The 19540-nt window shown below is 44.1% G+C and overlaps 1 protein-coding gene across 12 annotated transcripts in view; it reads right to left on the reverse strand.

The window, feature by feature from the left end:
• rbfox1 (RNA binding fox-1 homolog 1) overlaps positions 1-19540 on the reverse strand; it is a 512645-nt gene that overhangs the window by 257221 nt on the left and 235884 nt on the right. For 5 of the 12 annotated variants that reach the window (XR_011673971.1, XR_011673973.1, XR_011673972.1 and 2 more), the window contains exon 1: positions 6725-7459. The exons of 2 other annotated variants lie outside the window; for them this stretch is intronic. Coding sequence is in view for 6 of the 10 variants with exons in the window: in XM_071391182.1 (XP_071247283.1) it covers positions 6725-6859 (135 nt within the window). In the remaining 4 variants the exon portion in view is untranslated. Of the gene's footprint in view, positions 1-6724; positions 7467-19540 lie in introns of those variants that run through there. 5 more of the 12 variants (XM_071391206.1, XM_071391199.1, XM_071391229.1 and 2 more) reach the window with 4 other exon arrangements.

Below are 19540 nucleotides of genomic sequence, written 5' to 3' on the forward strand. Positions count from 1 at the left end.
GAGAGAGAAAGGGAAGGAGAGAGAGAGATGGAGAGGGAGATGGAGAGAGGGAGAGAGAAATAGAGAGAGATGGAGAGAGAGAGAGAGAAAGAGAGAGAGATGGAGAGAGGGAGAGAGAGAGGGAGTATATTAATCTATATAATGTCAAATGTGTCAAAAAAAAGCCTAGAGAATTAGGAAAAGTTTATTATGTATACCACCCCGTTCATGAAAATGGTTCGCTCTTCCAGACATTGAGTCACATGGCCGTGGCTTGTTACTGTTCCATCAGATGTTAGAATGGGCAAAACCAGTGACCTAAGGGTCTTTGAGCGTGGTATGATTGTCTGTGCCAGGCGGACCGGATCCAGAATCTCAGAGACGTCCGTCCTCCTCAGAGACGTCCGTCCTCCTCAGAGACGTCCGTCCTCCTCAGAGACGTCCGTCCTCCTCAGAGACGTCCGTCCTCCTCAGAGACGTCAGTCCTCCTCAGAGACGTCCGTCCTCCTCAGAGACGTCCGTCTTCCTGCGCTTTTCACGCACGACATTACCGAGAATGGTGCGACAATTCAAAAAACAGCCAGTCAGCGGCAGTCCTTTGGGAGAAAACAGCCAGTCAGCAGCAGTCCTTTGGGAGAAAACAGCCAGTCAGCAGCAGTCCTTTGGGAGAAAACAGCCAGTCAGCGGTAGTCCTTTGGGAGAAAACAGCCAGTCAGCAGCAGTCCTTTGGGAGAAAACAGCCAGTCAGCAGCAGTCCTTTGGGAGAAAACAGCCAGTCAGCAGCAGTCCTTTGGGAGAAAACAGCCAGTCAGCAGCAGTCCTTTGGGAGAAAACAGCCAGTCAGCAGCAGTCCTTTGGGAGAAAACAGCCAGTCAGCGGTAGTCCTTTGGGAGAAAACAGCCAGTCAGCAGCAGTCCTTTGGGAGAAAACAGCCAGTCAGCAGCAGTCCTTTGGGAGAAAACAGCCAGTCAGCAGCAGTCCTTTGGGAGAAAACAGCCAGTCAGCAGCAGTCCTTTGGGAGAAAACAGCCAGTCAGCAGCAGTCCTTTGGGAGAAAACAGCCAGTCAGCAGCAGTCCTTTGGGAGAAAACAGCTCATTGATGAAGGAGAACGGCAAGAATGGTGCAAGATAACAGGCGGACCACAAACAGCCAAATAACAGGCGGACCACAAACAGCCAAATAACAGGCGGACCACAAACAGCCAAATAACAGGCGGACCACAAACAGCCAAATAACAGGCGGACCACAAACAGCCAAATAACAGGCGGACCACAAACAGCCAAATAACAGGCGGACCACAAACAGCCAAATAACAGGCGGACCACAAACAGCCAAATAACAGGCGGACCACAAACAGCCAAATAACAGGCGGACCACAAACAGCCAAATAACAGGCGGACCACAAACAGCCAAATAACAGGCGGACCACAAACAGCCAAATAACAGGCGGACCACAAACAGCCAAATAACAGGCGGACCACAAACAGCCAAATAACAGGCGGACCACAAACAGCCAAATAACAGGCGGACCACAAACAGCCAAATAACAGGCGGACCACAAACAGCCAAATAACAGGCGGACCACAAACAGCCAAATAACAGGCGGACCACAAACAGCCAAATAACAGGCGGACCACAAACAGCCAAATAACAGGCGGACCACAAACAGCCAAATAACAGGCGGACCACAAACAGCCAAATAACAGGCGGACCACAAACAGCCAAATAACAGGCGGACCACAAACAGCCAAATAACAGGCGGACCACAAACAGCCAAATAACAGGCGGACCACAAACAGCCAAATAACAGGCGGACCACAAACAGCCAAATAACAGGCGGACCACAAACAGCCAAATAACAGGCGGACCACAAACAGCCAAATAACAGAGCAGCACAACGCATCTCAGAACGGACAACTCCTCGGTCCTTGTCACGGATTGGCTGTTGCAGCAGACGACCACACCAGGTTCAACTCCTATCAGCTAAAAACAAGAAGTGGGCCTATCCTTTACCCCTACCTACAGCGATCACCAACACTGGACAACTGAGGAGTGGATGAATCCTGGTCCGACGAATCCGGGTGTCTGGTCCTTCCAATCTCACTTCCTGTTACGTCATGCTGATGGCAGAGTCAGGATTTGGCGTAAGCAGCATTAGTCCATGGCCCCATCCTGCCTGGTGTCAACAGTACAGGCTGGTGGTGGTGGTGTACTGGTGTGGGAAATGTTTTCCTGGCACACGTTAGGTCCCTTGATAAAAGGGGGTGGGGGGATACCTAGTCAGTTGTCCAACTGAATGCCTCCAACTGAAATGTGTCTGACACATTTAACCCAACCCCTCTGAATCAGAGAGGTGCGGGGGGGCTGCCTTCATCAACATCCACGTCTTCGGTGGCCCGGGGAACAGTGGGTTAACTGCCTTGCTCAGTGGCAAAAGAACAGATTTTTACCTTGTCAGCTCAGGGATTTGATCCAGCAACCTTCCAGTTCCTGGCCCAATGCTCTAACCACTAGGCTTCCTGCTCTAACCAATAGGCTACCTGCTCTAACCACTAGGCTTCCTGCTCTAACCACTAGGCTTCCTGCTCTAACCACTAGGCTTCCTGCTCTAACCACTAGGCTACCTGCTCTAACCACTAGGCTACCTGCTCTAACCACTAGGCTTCCTGCTCTAACCACTAGGCTTCCTGCTCTAACCACTAGGCTTCCTGCTCTAACCACTAGGCTTCCTGCTCTAACCACTAGGCTTCCTGCTCTAACCACTAGGCTTCCTGCTCTAACCACTAGGCTTCCTGCTCTAACCACTAGGCTTCCTGCCGCCCCAGATACCAGTTGATCAATGATTGAACGCCACGGTGTATCTGAACATTGTTGCTGACCAAACCCAATAGAACATCTTTGGGATGAGATGGAACGGCCTGTTGGTAGCATGAATGTACCACCGTCCAATCTGCAGCAAGCACAGACCAAAATCACTGTGGAAAGTTTCCGACAGCTTGTAGAATAGCCCAAATAATTCAGGATGTTCTGGAGGCAAAGGGGGGTCCTACCGTATACCCAACTGGTTTTCCCTAATAAACAAGCCACTGAGTGTATGCTTCGTTGTCATGGTTAAGACCACGCATTGTTTACAGAACACAGCAACTAACATGATTGTAGGTCAACATACTAACATGGTGGTAGGTCAACATACTAACATGATGGTAGGTCAACATACTAACATGATGGTAGGTCAACATACATTTACATTTACATTTAAGTCATTTAGCAGACGCTCTTATCCAGAGCGACTTACTAACATGATGGTAGGTTAACATACTAACATGATGGTAGGTCAACATACTAACATGATGGTAGGTCAACATACTAACATGATGGTAGGTCAACAGACTACCATGATGGTAGGTCAACATACTAACATGATGGTAGGTCAACATACTAACATGATGGTAGGTCAACATACTAACATGATGGTAGGTCAACATACTAACATGATGGTAGGTCAACATGATGGTAGGTCAACATACTAACATGATGGTAGGTCAACATACTAACATGATGGTAGGTCAACAGACTACCATGATGGTAGGTCAACATACTAACATGATGGTAGGTCAACAGACTACCATGATGGTAGGTCAACATACTAACATGATGGTAGGTCAACATACTAACATGATGGTAGGTCAACATACTAACATGATGGTAGGTCAACATACTAACATGATGGTAGGTCAACATACTAACATGATGGTAGGTCAACAGACTACCATGATGGTAGGTCAACATACTAACATGATGGTAGGTCAACATACTAACATGATGGTAGGTTAACATACTAACATGATGGTAGGTCAACATACTAACATGATGGTAGGTCAACATACTAACATGATGGTAGGTCAACAGACTAACATGATGGTAGGTCAACATACTAACATGATGGTAGGTCAACATACTAACATGATGGTAGGTCAACAGACTACCATGATGTTAGGTCAACATACTAACATGATGGTAGGTCAACATACTAACATGATGGTAGGTCAACATACTAACATGATGGTAGGTTATCATACTAACATGATGGTAGGTCAACATACTAACATGATGGTAGGTCAACATACTAACATGATGGTAGGTCAACATACTAACATGATGGTAGGTCAACAGACTACCATGATGGTAGGTCAACATACTAACATGATGGTAGGTTAACATGATGGTAGGTCAACATACTAACATGATGGTAGGTCAACAGACTAACATGATGGTAGGTTAACATGATGATAGGTCAACATACTAACATGATGGTAGGTCAACATGATGGTAGGTCAACATACTAACATGATGGTAGGTCAACAGACTAACATGATGGTAGGTTAACATGATGGTAGGTCAACATACTAACATGATGGTAGTTCAACATGATGGTAGGTCAACATAATACCAGGATGGTAGGTCAACATACTAAGATGATGGTAGGTCAACATGATGGTAGGTCAACATACTAATATAAGGGTAGGTCAACATGATGGTAGGTCAACATGATGGTAGGCCAACATACTAACATGATGGTAGGTCAACATACTAACATGATGGTGGGTCAACATGATGGAAGGCCAACATACTAACATGATGGTAGATCAACATACTAACATGATGGTAGGTCAACATACTAACATGATGGTAGGTTAACATGATGGTAGGTCAACATACTAACATGATGGTAGGTCAACAGACTAACATGATGGTAGGTCAACATGATGGTATGTCAACATACTAACATGATGGTAGGCCAACATACTAACATGATGGTAGGTCAACACGATGGTAGGTCAACATGATGGTAGGTCAATATACGAACATGATGGTAGGTCAACATGATGGTAGGTCAACATACTAACATGATGGTAGGTCAACATACTAACATGATGGTAGGTCAACATGATGGTAGGTCAACATGATGGTAGGTCAACATACTAACATGATGGTAGGTCAACATACTAACATGATGGTAGGTCAACATGATGGTAGGTCAACATACTAACATGATGGTAGGTCAACATACTAACATGATGGTAGGTCAACATGATGGTAGGTCAACATGATGGTAGTTCAATATACGAACATGATGGTAGGTCAACATGATGGTAGGTCAACATACTAACATGATGGTAGGTCAACATACTAACATGATGGTAGGTTAACATGATGGTAGGTCAACATACTAACATGATGGTAGGTCAACATGATGGTAGGTCAACATACTAACATGATGGTAGGTCAACATACTAACATGATGGTAGGTCAACATACTAACATGATGGTAGGTTAACATGATGGTAGGTCAACATACTAACATGATGGTATGTCAACATACTAACATGATGGTAGGTCAACATACTAACATGATGGTAGGTCAACATGATGGTAGGTCAACATACTAACATGATGGTAGGTCAACATACTAACATGATGGTAGGTTAACATGATGGTAGGTCAACATACTAACATGATGGTAGGTTAACATACTAACATGATGGTATGTCAAAATACTAACATGATGGTAGGTCAATATGATGGTAGGTCAACATGATGGTAGGTCAACATGATGGTAGGTTAACATGATGGTAGGTCAACATACTAACATGATGGTAGGTCAATATGATGGTAGGTCAACATGATGGTAGGTCAACATGATGGTAGGTCAACATACTAACATGATGGTAGGTCAACATACTAACATGATGGTAGGTCAACATGATGGTAGGTCAATATGATGGTAGGTCAACATGTATAATACAGCTGGCTATATGGTCATAGTCACATTTCATCTCGGACTGCATTTCATAAAATGGATTTAATCTTTATTTACAGAGAATCCCGAATTAGATGTTGCTCTGTGTTACAAACAATAACCAAGATACTCTCAAACCATATTGAAACAATAATCAAGATAGTATCAAAACCATATGAAAATCGGCATAGAATAATCTAGTTTAGCCTAGGCCTATACTCAGACATAGGCTAACTATTGTAATATAGACATATTTCCTCATATAAAACATGGCTGATGTAATTTAGACATGAATATTTCCTGATATAAAACATGGCTGATTTAATATAGACATATTTCCTGATATAAAACATGGCTGATATGATATAGACATATTTCCTGATATAAAACATGGCTGATATGATGTAGACATATTTCCTGATATAAAACATGACTGATGTAATATAGACATATTTCCTGATATAAAACAAGGCTGATGTAATTTAGACATGAATATTTCCTGATATAAAACATGGCTGATGTAATTTAGACATATTTCCTGATATAAAACAAGGCTGATGTAATTTAGACATGAATATTTCCTGATATAAAACATGGCTGATGTAATTTAGACATGAATATTTCCTGATATAAAACATGGCTGATGTAATTTAGACATGAATATTTCCTGATATAAAACATGGCTGATGTAATTTAGACATATTTCCTGATATAAAACAAGGCTGATGTAATTTAAACATGAATATTTCCTGATATAAAACATGGCTGATGTAATTTAGACATGAATATTTCCTCATATAAACATGACGGATGTAATATAGTCATGAATATGGGCCACAAGCATATTTTGTCACATACAAATAGCAGAGTGCAGCACCATTTTCCCACGATCTAGAGATGTTTCTCAACTGGAGCAAATCCACACACGCAGCCCAGCCACTCACCTGCTGGAGGTACATAAAGGTGAGAGCAGAGCAGGACAGTTGAGGACACATGTCTACGTTGGGCATCGCCACGCACGTTCCTCCCGTCAGGGGATGCTGCATTCTGTGCGCGGAGGCGGCGTACAGGGCTTGCATGCAGCGCGTGAGTCCCGATGCCTGAACCCGGTTTGTCTGTCTGTCTCTGTCTGTCTGTATGTTTCTTTCCGCGTGCTGAAATGCAGTGCCGTGGGCCCGGTTCCCGTTATTTCTTTACCGATGTCAGCCGAGGTTTAACGTTCACCGGGTTGTTGTGTGGATGTATTTTCAGAGCCCGGACAGTCCCGTGTCTTGCGCAATAGAATAACGGTCACGTCGAGTGCGCGCTGAGTGGGACAGCCTTTCGCGTGCAGAGGAAAGCCGACGAAGAGAGTTTGTGTGTGTCGGTGTGTGAGCACTGGCTGCAGTGAGCGCGGGCGTGTGTGTGTGTGTGTGAAGAGATGGCGTGCCGAAGCAGCCCGCGTGCTACAGAGCTATGAGAGAATGTGAGTTAGTGTGTGTGGAGGGAGGAAATAGAACGCCTGTGTGCATGTCGTGCCCACTGTAAATGTTGCAAGCTCTCTCTCTCTCTCTCAGTCGGATGAACTTCTCTGCCACCGGGCTCTGTTATATGCTGACTGTCTTTTCCCGTTACCGGTTCTTCCCGGGCCATCATCCAACGACCGACTTCTACCCCAGCCAAAACACTAACCCAACCTCGCTGCACACTTTCACTATTATAAAGGGACGCAGCCATAGCCACAGTCTGTGTGTGTGTGTGTGTGTGTGTGTGTGTGTGTGTGTGTGCGCGTGTGCGTGTGCGTGCGTGTGTGTGTGTGTGTGTGTGTGCGTGTGTGTGTTTGTGTGTGTCACGGCGAGGAGAAGGATGCAGCGGAGGAGAAGTGACGGTGACTCACCGATCAGGGAGCCGTGTTTTGGGCGCCTGGACTGGTGAGAGCTGAACGGAGGTGTTTCTGGGGGCCTGGCTGCTCAACAGAGATGGTACAGAGAAGACGCAGCAATGGGCCGATTTAACTAATTATTGTAAACATCTACCAATGTAATTTGGATTGTTACACATCATGAACAAAGTTTTACACGAATAAAAGTAACCTAATGTCAATTCGATAGTAATTCATTAATGAAATTCATTAATAAAATCGTATATCATCTGAGCTTGTATTTCTTCAAATAGTTTGTTTGTTTGTTATTGTACCCAGTGACACAGCCAAAATGAAATAAAAATGACCACATAAGCTCATGAATGTTCTTCTGCAAAAAAAAAGGAAAATGTAATAGCCACTTATTCACAGAAAGTCAAACAAAATCTGAAAGAAATGCATCAATTATAAGCATCTGAAAGCTTCTCATGAAACATCAATTAAATTGATTGGAGAAAAACAACAACACACTACCTCTCTCTCTCTCTTTCTCTCTCTCTTTCTCTCTCTTTCGCTCTCTCTCCCTCTCCCTCTCTCTCTCTCTCTCTCTCTCTCTCTCTCTCTCTCTCTCTCTCTCTCTCTCTCTCTCTCTCTCTCTCTCTCTCTCTCTCTCTCTCTCAATTCAATTCAATTCAATTCAAGGGGCTTTATTGGCATGGGAAACATGTGTTAACATTGCCAAAGCAAGTGAGGTAGGTAATATACAAAAGTCAAATAAACAATAAAAATGAACAGTAAACATTACACATACAGAAGTTTCAAAACAATAAAGACATTACAAATGTCATATTATATATATGCAGTGTTGTAACAATGTACAAATGGTTAAAGCACACAAGTTAAAATAAATAAACATAAATATGGGTTGTATTTACAGTGGTGTTTGTTCTTCACTGGTTGCCCTTTTCTTGTGGCAACAGGTCACAAATCTTGCTGCTGTGATGGCACACTGTGGAATTTCACCCAGTAGATATGGGAGTTTATCAAAATTTGATTTGTTTTCGAATTCTTTGTGGATCTGTGTAATCTGAGGGAAATATGTCTCTCTAATATGGTCATACATTGGGCAGGAGGTTAGGAAGTGCAGCTCAGTTTCCACCTCATTTTGTGGGCAGTGTGCACATAGCCTGTCTTCTCTTGAGAGCCATGTCTGCCTACGGCGGCCTTTCTCAATAGCAAGGCTATGCTCACTGAGTCTGTACATAGTCAAAGCTTTCCTTAAGTTTGGGTCAGTCACAGTGGTCAGGTATTCTGCCACTGTGTACTCTCTGTTTAGGGCCAAATAGCATTCTAGTTTGCTCTGTTTTTTTGTTAATTCTTTCCAATGTGTCAAGTAATTATCTTTTTGTTTTCTCATGATTTGGTTGGGTCTAATTGTGCTGTTGTCCTGGGGCTCTGTGGGGTGTGTTTGTGTTTGTGAACAGAGCCCTAGGACCAGCTTGCTTAGGGGACTCTTCTCCAGGTTAATCTCTCTGTAGGTGATGGCTTTGTTATGGAAGGTTTGGGAATCGCTTCCTTTTAGGTGGTTGTAGAATTTAACGGCTCTTTTCTGGATTTTGATAATTAGTGGGTATCGGCCTAATTCTGCTCTGCATGCATTATTTGGTGTTCTACGTTGTACACGGAGGATATTTTTGCAGAATTCTGCATGCAGAGTCTCAATTTGGTGTTTGTCCCATTTTGTGAAATCTTGGTTGGTGAGCGGACCCCAGACCTCACAACCATAAAGGGCAATGGGCTCTATGACTGATTCAAGTATGTTTAGCCAGATCCTAATTGGTATGTTGAAATTTATGTTCCTTTTGATGGCATAGAAGGCCCTTCTTGCCTTGTCTCTCAGATCGTTCACAGCTTTGTGGAAGTTACCTGTGGTGCTGATGTTTAGGCCGAGGTATGTATAGTTTTTTGTGTGCTCTAGGGCAACGGTGTCTAGATGGAATTTGTGGTCCTGGTGACTGGACCTTTTTTGGAACACCATTATTTTGGTCTTACTGAGATTTACTGTCAGGGCCCAGGTCTGACAGAATCTGTGCAGAAGATCTAGGTGCTGCTGTAGGCCCTCCTTGGTTGGTGACAGAAGCACCAGATCATCAGCAAACAGTAGACATTTGACTTCGGATTCTAGTAGGGTGAGACCGGGTGCTGCAGACTGTTCTAGTGCCCGCGCCAATTCGTTGATATATATGTTGAAGAGGGTGGGGCTTAAGCTGCATCCCTGTCTCACCCCACGACCCTGTGTGAAGAAATGTGTGTGTTTTTTGCCAATTTTAACCGCACACTTGTTGTTTGTGTACATGGATTTTATAATGTCGTATGTTTTACCCCCAACACCACTTTCCATCAATTTGTATAGCAGACCCTCATGCCAAATTGAGTCGAAGGCTTTTTTGAAATCAACAAAGCATGAGAAGACTTTGCCTTTGTTTTGGTTTGTTTGGTTGTCAATTAGGGTGTGTAGGGTGAATACATGGTCTGTTGTACGGTAATTTGGTAAAAAGCCAATTTGACATTTGCTCAGTACATTGTTTTCATTGAGGAAATGTACGAGTCTGCTGTTAATGATAATGCAGAGTATTTTCCCAAGGTTACTGTTGACGCATATTCCACGGTAGTTATTGGGGTCAAATTTGTCTCCACTTTTGTGGATTGGGGTGATCAGTCCTTGGTTCCAAATATTGGGGAAGATGCCAGAGCTAAGGACGATGTTAAAGAGTTTTAGTATAGCCAATTGGAATTTGTTGTCTGTATATTTGATCATTTCATTAAGGATACCATCAACACCACAGGCCTTTTTGGGTTTGAGGGTTTTTATTTTGTCCTGTAACTCATTCAAGGTAATTGGAGAATCCAATGGGTTCTGGTAGTCTTTAATAGTTGATTCTAGGATTTGTATTTGATCATGTATATGTTTTTGTTCTTTATTCTTTGTTATAGAGCCAAAAAGATTGGAGAAGTGGTTTACCCATACATCTCCATTTTGGATAGATAATTCTTCGTGTTGTTGTTTGTTTAGTGTTTTCCAATTTTCCCAGAATTGGTTAGAGTCTATGGAGTCTTCAATTACATTGAGCTGATTTCTGACGTGCTGTTCCTTCTTTTTCCGTAGTGTATTTCTGTATTTCTCTCTCTCTCTCTCTCTCTCTCTCTCTCTCTCTCTCTCTCTCTCTCTCTCTCTCTCTCTCTCTCTCTCTCTCTCTCTCTCTCTCTCTCTCTCTCTCTCTCTCTCTCTCTCTCTCTCTCTCTCTCTCTCTCTCTCCCTCTCTCTCCCTCCCTCTCTCTCGTCCTCTCCCTCCCTCTCTCTCTCTCCCCCCCTCTCCCTCTCGTCCTCTCCCTCTCCCCCCCCTCTCCCTCTCGTCCTCTCCCTCTCGTCCTCTCCCGTTCGCTCTTCTGCTCTCTCTCTCTCTAAATAATGCATCATAATAAACTTAAACAGGGCCGCAACATCTGTGAATAATCTAAAATGTAGACAGACGACTCTGCAGACAGACGACTCCATCACAAGAAAACCTTCTCTGCACACAACCATAAACAAACCTATTATCTATCAAATCAAAAGAGCTGATTTGTTAAAAGAGAGAGCGAGAGAAAGAGAGAGAGAGAGAGACAGAGACAGGGACAGAGACAGGGACAGAGACAGAAAGAGAGACCGAGACAGAGAGACAGAGAGAGAGAGACAGGGACAGGGACAGAGACAGGAACAGAGACAGGGACAGGGAGAGAGACAGAGACAGAGACAGAGACAGAGACAGAGACAGAGACAGGGACAGAGACAGAGACAGAGACAGACAGAGACAGGGACAGGGACAGAGACAGAGACAGGGACAGATACAAAGACAGAGACAGGGACAGGGACAGGGACAGAGACAGGGACAGAGAGAGAGACAGAGACAGAGACAGAGACAGGGACAGAGACAGAGACAGGGACAGATACAAAGACAGGGACAGGGACAGGGACAGAGACAGGGACAGAGACAGGGACAGAGACAGGGACAGAGACAGGGACAGAGAGAGAGACAGAGACAGAGACAGGGACAGAGACAGAGACAGGGACAGATACAAAGACAGGGACAGGGACAGGGACAGAGACAGGGACAGAGACAGGGACAGAGACAGGGACAGAGACAGGGACAGAGACAGGGACAGAGAGAGAGACAGAGACAGGGACAGAGACAGGGACAGATACAAAGACAGGGACAGGGACAGGGACAGGGACAGAGACAGAGACAGGGACAGGGACAGAGACAGGGACAGGTACAGGGACAGAGACAGAGACAGGGACAGGGAGAGATACAGGGACAGAGACAGGGACAGAGACAGAGACAGGGACAGGGACAGGGACAGGGACAGGGACAGGGACAGAGACAGAGACAGGGAGAGGGACAGATACAGGGAGAGATACAGGGACAGAGACAGAGACAGGGACAGGGACAGGGAGCTGTGTTGTTCTAAACTCTAAGTAAAACAACACAGCTCTACTACCAGAGCTTCAGAATCTGAAAGAAAGGTCTCCTTCTATTCGCTTCATTATTTACCACTAATGGAACAACGTGCATGTGTGTCTGACTGCATGTGTGTCTGACTGTATGTGTGTCTTACTGTATGCGTGTCTGACTGTATGTGTGTCTGACTGTATGTGTGTCTGACTGCATGTGTGTCTGACTGTATGTGTGTCTTACTGTATGTGTGTCTGACTGCATGTGTGTCTGACTGCATGTGTGTCTGACTGCATGTGTCTGACTGTATGTGTGTCTGACTGTATGTGTGTCTGACTGTATGTGTGTCTGACTGTATGTGTGTGTGACTGTATGTGTGTCTGACTGTATGTGTGTCTGACTGTATGTGTGAGATTTGATGACAGCTAAGGTCCCAGTAACGTGACCATTTAAACAATGGCTAAAAAAAAATATTTTAAATAACAACCAAAACAAATAATTAAATACAAACATAAACTTAGTCAGCTAATAATAGTGTTGAATCACTGACCTCTAATAGTGTTGAATCACAGACCTCTAATAGTGATGAATCACTGACCTCTAATAGTGTTGAATCACAGACCTCTAATAGTGTTGAATCACAGACCTCTAATAGTGATGAAACACAGACCTCTAATAGTGTTGAATCACAGACCTCTAATAGTGATGAATCACAGACCTCTAATAGTGTTGCATCACAGACCTCTAATAGTGATGAATCACATACCTCTAATAGTGTTGAATCACAGACCTCTAATAGTGTTGAATCACAGACCTCTAATAGTGTTGAATCAAAGACCTCTAATAGTGATGAATCACAGACCTCTAATAGTGATGAATCACAGACCTCTAATAGTGTTGAATCACAGACCTCTAATAGTGATGAATCACAGACCTCTAATAGTGATGAATCACAGACCTCTAATAGTGATGAATCACAGACCTCTAATAGTGATGAATCACAGACCTCTAATAGTGATGAATCACAGACCTCTAATAGTGATGAATCACAGACCTCTAATAGTGATGAATCACAGACCTCTAATAGTGATGAATCACAGACCTCTGATAGTGATGAATCACAGACCTCTAATAGTGTTGCATCACAGACCTCTAATAGTGTTGCATCACAGACCTCTAATAGTGATGAATCACATACCTCTAATAGTGATTAATCACAGACCTCTAATAGTGATGAATCACAGACCTCTAATAGTGATGAATCACAGACCTCTAATAGTGATGAATCACAGACCTCTAATAGTGATGAATCACAGACCTCTAATAGTGATGAATCACAGACCTCTAATAGTGATGAATCACAGACCTCTAATAGTGATGAATCACAGACCTCTAATAGTGTTGAATCACAGACCTCAAATAGTGATGAATCACAGACCTCTAATAGTGATGAATCACAGACCTCTAATAGTGATGAATCACAGACCTCTAATAGTGATGAATCACAGACCTCTAATAGTGATGAATCACAGACCTCTAATAGTGATGAATCACAGACCTCTAATAGTGATGAATCACAGACCTCTAATAGTGTTGCATCACAGACCTCTAATAGTGATGAATCACATACCTCTAATAGTGATGAATCACAGACCTCTAATAGTGATGAATCACAGACCTCTAATAGTGATGAATCACAGACCTCTAATAGTGATGAATCACAGTTCTCTAATAGAGTTGAATCACAGACCTCTAATAGTGATGAATCACAGACCTCTAATAGAGTTGAATCACAGACCTCTAATAGTGATGAATCACAGACCTCTAATAGAGTTGAATCACAGACCTCTAATAGTGATGAATCACAGACCTCTAATAGTGATGAATCACAGACCTCTAATAGTGATGAATCACAGACCTCTAATAGTGATGAATCACAGACCTCTAATAGTGATGAATCACAGACCTCTAATAGTGTTGCATCACAGACCTCTAATAGTGATGAATCACATACCTCTAATAGTGATGAATCACAGACCTCTAATAGTGATGAATCACAGACCTCTAATAGTGATGAATCACAGACCTCTAATAGTGATGAATCACAGTTCTCTAATAGAGTTGAATCACAGACCTCTAATAGTGATGAATCACAGACCTCTAATAGAGTTGAATCACAGACCTCTAATAGTGATGAATCACAGACCTCTAATAGAGTTGAATCACAGACCTCTAATAGTGATGAATCACAGACCTCTAATAGTGATGCATCACAGACCTCTAATAGTGATGAATCACAGACCTCTAATAGAGTTGAATCACAGACCTCTAATAGAGATGAATCACAGACCTCTAATAGTGTTGAATCACAGACCTCTAATAGTGATGAATCACAGACCTCTAATAGTGTTGAATCACAGACCTCTAATAGTGATGAATCACAGACCTCTAATAGTGTTGAATCACAGACCTCTAATAGTGATGAATCACAGACCTCTAATAGTGATGAATCACAGACCTCTAATAGTGATGAATCACAGACCTCTAATAGTGATGAATCACAGACCTCTAATAGTGATGAATCACAGACCTCTAACAGTGTTGAATCACAGACCTCTAATAGTGATGAATCACAGACCTCTAATAGTGATGAATCACAGACCTCTAATAGTGATGAATCACAGACCTCTAATAGTGATGAATCACAGACCTCTAATAGTGATGAATCACATACCTCTAATAGTGATGAATCACATACCTCTAATAGTGATGAATCACAGACCTCTAATAGTGTTGAATCACAGACCTCTAATAGTGATGAATCACAGACCTCTAATAGTGATGAATCACAGACCTCTAATAGTGATGAATCACAGACCTCTAATAGTGATGAATCACAGACCTCTAATAGTGATGAATCATAGACCTCTAATAGTGATGAATCACAGACCTCTAATAGTGATGAATCACAGACCTCTAATAGTGATGAATCACAGACCTCTAATAGTGATGAATCACAGACCTCTAATAGTGTTGAATCACAGACCTCTAATAGTGTTGAATCACAGACCTTTAATAGTGTTGAATCACAGACCTCTAATAGTGATGAATCACAGACCTCTAATAGTGTTGAATCACAGTCCTCTAATAGTGATGAATCACAGACCTCTAATAGTGATGAATCACAGACCTCTAATAGTGTTGAATCACAGACCTCTATGTATAACCTTCCAGGTCTCAGTAAATTTCCTTCTCCAGAATGACAACACCACAACAGAGTGATTAGTCCATTACTGTTGTACAGGAGGAGGATAATATCATCTACTGACTGGGACACATTATCACGCACGCACGCACGCACGCACACACGCACACACTCAGCATGGCATCTGATTTGGGGATGTCGGGCTACATGATAGTAATTGCCTAGACAGATGAAGTTGTGTGGGAGCAGGGCAGGGAGTTTAAGGGGCTCACACACACACACACACACACACACACACACACACACACACACACACACACACACACACACACACACACACACACACACACACACACACACACACACACACACACACAAGGAGAGGAGAGTAGCGAGGAGGAGAGGGGAGAGTAGCGAGGAGGGGAGGGGAGAGGAGAGTAGCGAGGAGGAGAGGAGAGGAGAGGAGGGGAGTGGAGAGGAGAGTAGCGAGGAGAGGAGGGGAGGGGAGAGGAGAGTAGCGAGGAGGGGAGAAGGAGGGAGGTAGGAGAGATGGTGCATGGGTAATATAATTTGCCCTGGGCAGCGGGGCTTAGAAATGAGGTGGTAACACAACAATAGATATCACAATACACGTTTAATATACAGCTGTTATTAGACCTAAATACACCAGTTCATATCAATGTCTTTCATAAAAACACAGATACACTCTGTGGCCAGTTTATTAGGTACAGCCATCTAGTACTAGGCCAGTTTATTCAGTACACCCATCTAGTACCAGACCAGTTTATTCAGTACAGCCATCTAGTACCAGGCCAGTTTATTCAGTACAGCCATCTAGTTACCAGGCCAGTTTATTAGGTACAGCCATCTAGTACCATACCAGTTTATTAGGCACACCCATCTAGTACCTGGCCAGTTTATTAGGCACACCCATCTAGTACCAGGCCAGTTTATTAGGTACACCCATCTAGTACCAGGCCAGTTTATTAGGTACACCCATCTAGTACCATACCAGTTTATTAGGTACACCCATCTAGTACCAGGCCAGTTTATTAGGTACACCCATCTAGTACCAGGCCAGTTTATTAGGTACAGCCATCTAGTACCAGGCCAGTTTATTAGGCACACCCATCTAGTACCAGGCCAGTTTATTACGTACACCCATCTAGTACCAGGCCAGTTTATTAGGCACACCCATCTAGTACCAGGCTAGTTTTTTAGGCACACCCATCTAGTACCAGGCCATTTATTAGGCACACCCACACCCACTCTGAATTCTTCGGGGCATGGAAACATTGCTCAATTGGTATCAAGGGACTTAATATCTGCCGGGAAAACATTCTCCACCCATTCCACCACCGCCACCAGCCTATACCGTTGACACCAGGCAGGATGGGGCCAAGGAGAGGAGGAGGGGAAGAGGAGAGGAGGATGGGAAGAGGAGAGGATGGGAAGAGGAGAGGAGGAGGGAAAGAGGAGAGGAGGAGGGAAAGAGGAGAGGAGGAGGGAAAGAGGAGAGGAAGAAGAGAGGAAGATGGGAGGAGGAGGGGAAAAGGAGGGGAGGAAGAGGAGGGGAGGAAGAGGAGAGGAAGGGAAGAGGAGAGGAGGAAGGGAAGAGGAGAGGAGGAGAGGAGGAAGAGGAGAGTAGGGGGGAAGAGGGGAGGAGGAGGAGAAACATTCTCAGAGTTAGACAGTGATGAGGAGCGACATGTCGGAGCGCAGGGCCAAACACCAGGGCTGACTGCTCTGTGCTCGCTTGTATGTGTGTGTGTCGCTTGGGTAAACACCAGGGCTCCCTGCTCACACCAGGCTCAGCCATTACAACGTTTTAACTTCCATTAACATGTCACTTCCCCTAACGTGTGTGTGTGCGCCTGTGCCGGTGCGTGACTGTGTGTCGTGCGCGTGCGTGTGTATGACCAGGGGCTGTCACATACAGTAACAGTTCAGCGGCATCTAGCAGGAAAACCCTGAGAGCTGACGACCCCACCATCCATCAAACCTGACACACACACACCACCCTCTCATCACACTGTGTCTGTGACAGAAAGGAAGGAAGATAGAAACAGAAGGCAGAGAGAGAGAGGCAGAGAGAGGCAGAGAGAGAGGCAGAGAGAGAGAGGCAGAGAGAGAGAGGCAGAGAGAGGCAGAGAGAGAGGCAGAGAGAGAGAGGCAGAGAGAGAGAGGCAGAGAAAGGCAGAGAGAGAGGAAGAGAGAGAGAGGCAGAGAGAGAGAGGCAGAGAGAGAGGAAGAGAGGGGTAGGAGGAAGAGAGAGGGGAGAGTGTAAGAGTCTTGGTGAGAGAGGCAGAGAGATATGTGTGACTATTAATGAACTGTGTGACATGTTTAGTCTGTTAACACTCTAATAACCTCCTCCACAGTCACTCTATGAAGATATGGATGTTCTAATGCCTCCTCCACAGTCACTCTATGAAGATATGGATGTTCTAATGCCTCATCCACAGTCACTATGGAGATATGGATGTTCTAATGCCTCATCCACAGTCACTCTATGGAGATATGGATGTTCTAATGCCTCCTCCACAGTCACTATGGAGATATGGATGTTCTAATGCCTCATCCACAGTCACTATGGAGATATGGATGTTCTAATGCCTCATCCACAGTCACTATGGAGATATGGATGTTCTAATGCCTCCTCCACAGTCTCTATGAATATATGGATGTTCTAATGCCTCCTCCACAGTCACTATGATTCGATGGATGTTCTAATGCCTCCTCCACAGTCTCTATGGAGAGATGGATGTTCTAATGCCTCCTCCACAGTCACTATGGAGATATGGATGTTCTAATGCCTCCTCCACAGTCTCTATGGAGATATGGATGTTCTAATGCCTCTTCCACAGTCACTATGGAGATATGGATGTTCTAATGCCTCCTCCACAGTCACTATGGAGATATGATGTTCTAATGCCTCCTCCACAGTCTCTATGGAGATATGGATGTTCTAATGGCTCCTCCACAATCACTATGGAGATATGGATGTTCTAATGCCTCTTCCACAGTATCTATGGAGATATGGATGTTCTAATGCCTCTTCCACAGTCACTATGATTAGATGGATGTTCTAATGCCTCCTCCACAGTCTCTATGGAGATATGGATGTTCTAATGCCTCCTCCACAGTCACTATGGAGATATGGATGTTCTAATGCCTCTTCCACAGTCACTATGGAGATATGGATGTTCTAATGCCTCCTCCACAGTCACTATGGAGATATGGATGTTCTAATGCCTCTTCCACAGTCACTATGGAAAAATGGATGTTCTAATGCATCCTAAAGGGTCAATCTGCGATTGGTACATCAATTTTTTTTATTTTATTATGAGCTTAGCAACTGTCACACTCCATGAGAACCCAGAATATAAACTTGTTTTACTCCATTGTTTGTAGTCATTGTAATTGTAAATAAACACTGTTTGGCCTCAAAACATGGTTAAAACTATCATTTTGATCAAACTTTGCCACTGGTTATAGCTGGTTATAGCTGGTTACAGCTGGTTATATAGCTGGTTATAGCTGGTATAGCTGGTTATATAGCTGACTACAGCTCAGCATTCAACATCATAGTACCCTCCAAGTTCATCATTGAGCTGTAGGCCCTGGGTCTCAACCCCGCCCTGTCCAACAGGTCCTGGACTTTCTGATAGTCTGCCCCCAGGTGGTGAAGTTAGGAAACAACACCTCGACTTCACTGACCCTCAACACTGGGGCCACACAAGGGTGCGTTCTCAGCCCCCTCCTGTACTCCCTGTTCACCCATGACTGTGTGGCCATGCACGCCTCCAACTCAATCATCAAGTTTGGAGACGACACAACAGTGGTAGGCTTGATTACCAACAACGACGAGACGGCCTACAGGGAGGAGGTGAGGGCACTCGGAGTGTGGTGTCAGGAAAACAACCTCTCTCTCAACGTCAACAAAACAAAGGAGATGATTGTGGACTTCAGGAAACAGCAACCCCCCCCACCCCCCCTCCCCTATCCACATCAAAGGGACCGCAGTGGAGAAAGTAGAACGTTTTAAGTTCCTGGGCGTACACATCACAGACAAACTGAAATGGTCCACCCACATGGACAATGTGCTGAAGAAGACGCAACAGCGCCTCTTCAACCTCAGGTGGCTGAAGAAATTTGTCTTGTCACATAAAACCCTGACAAACTTTTACGGGTTCACAATCGAGAGTATCCCGTCGGGCTG

The sequence above is a fragment of the Salvelinus alpinus genome, chromosome 1 (assembly GCF_045679555.1).
Source record: "Salvelinus alpinus chromosome 1, SLU_Salpinus.1, whole genome shotgun sequence".
Classification (NCBI taxonomy): domain Eukaryota; kingdom Metazoa; phylum Chordata; class Actinopteri; order Salmoniformes; family Salmonidae; genus Salvelinus; species Salvelinus alpinus.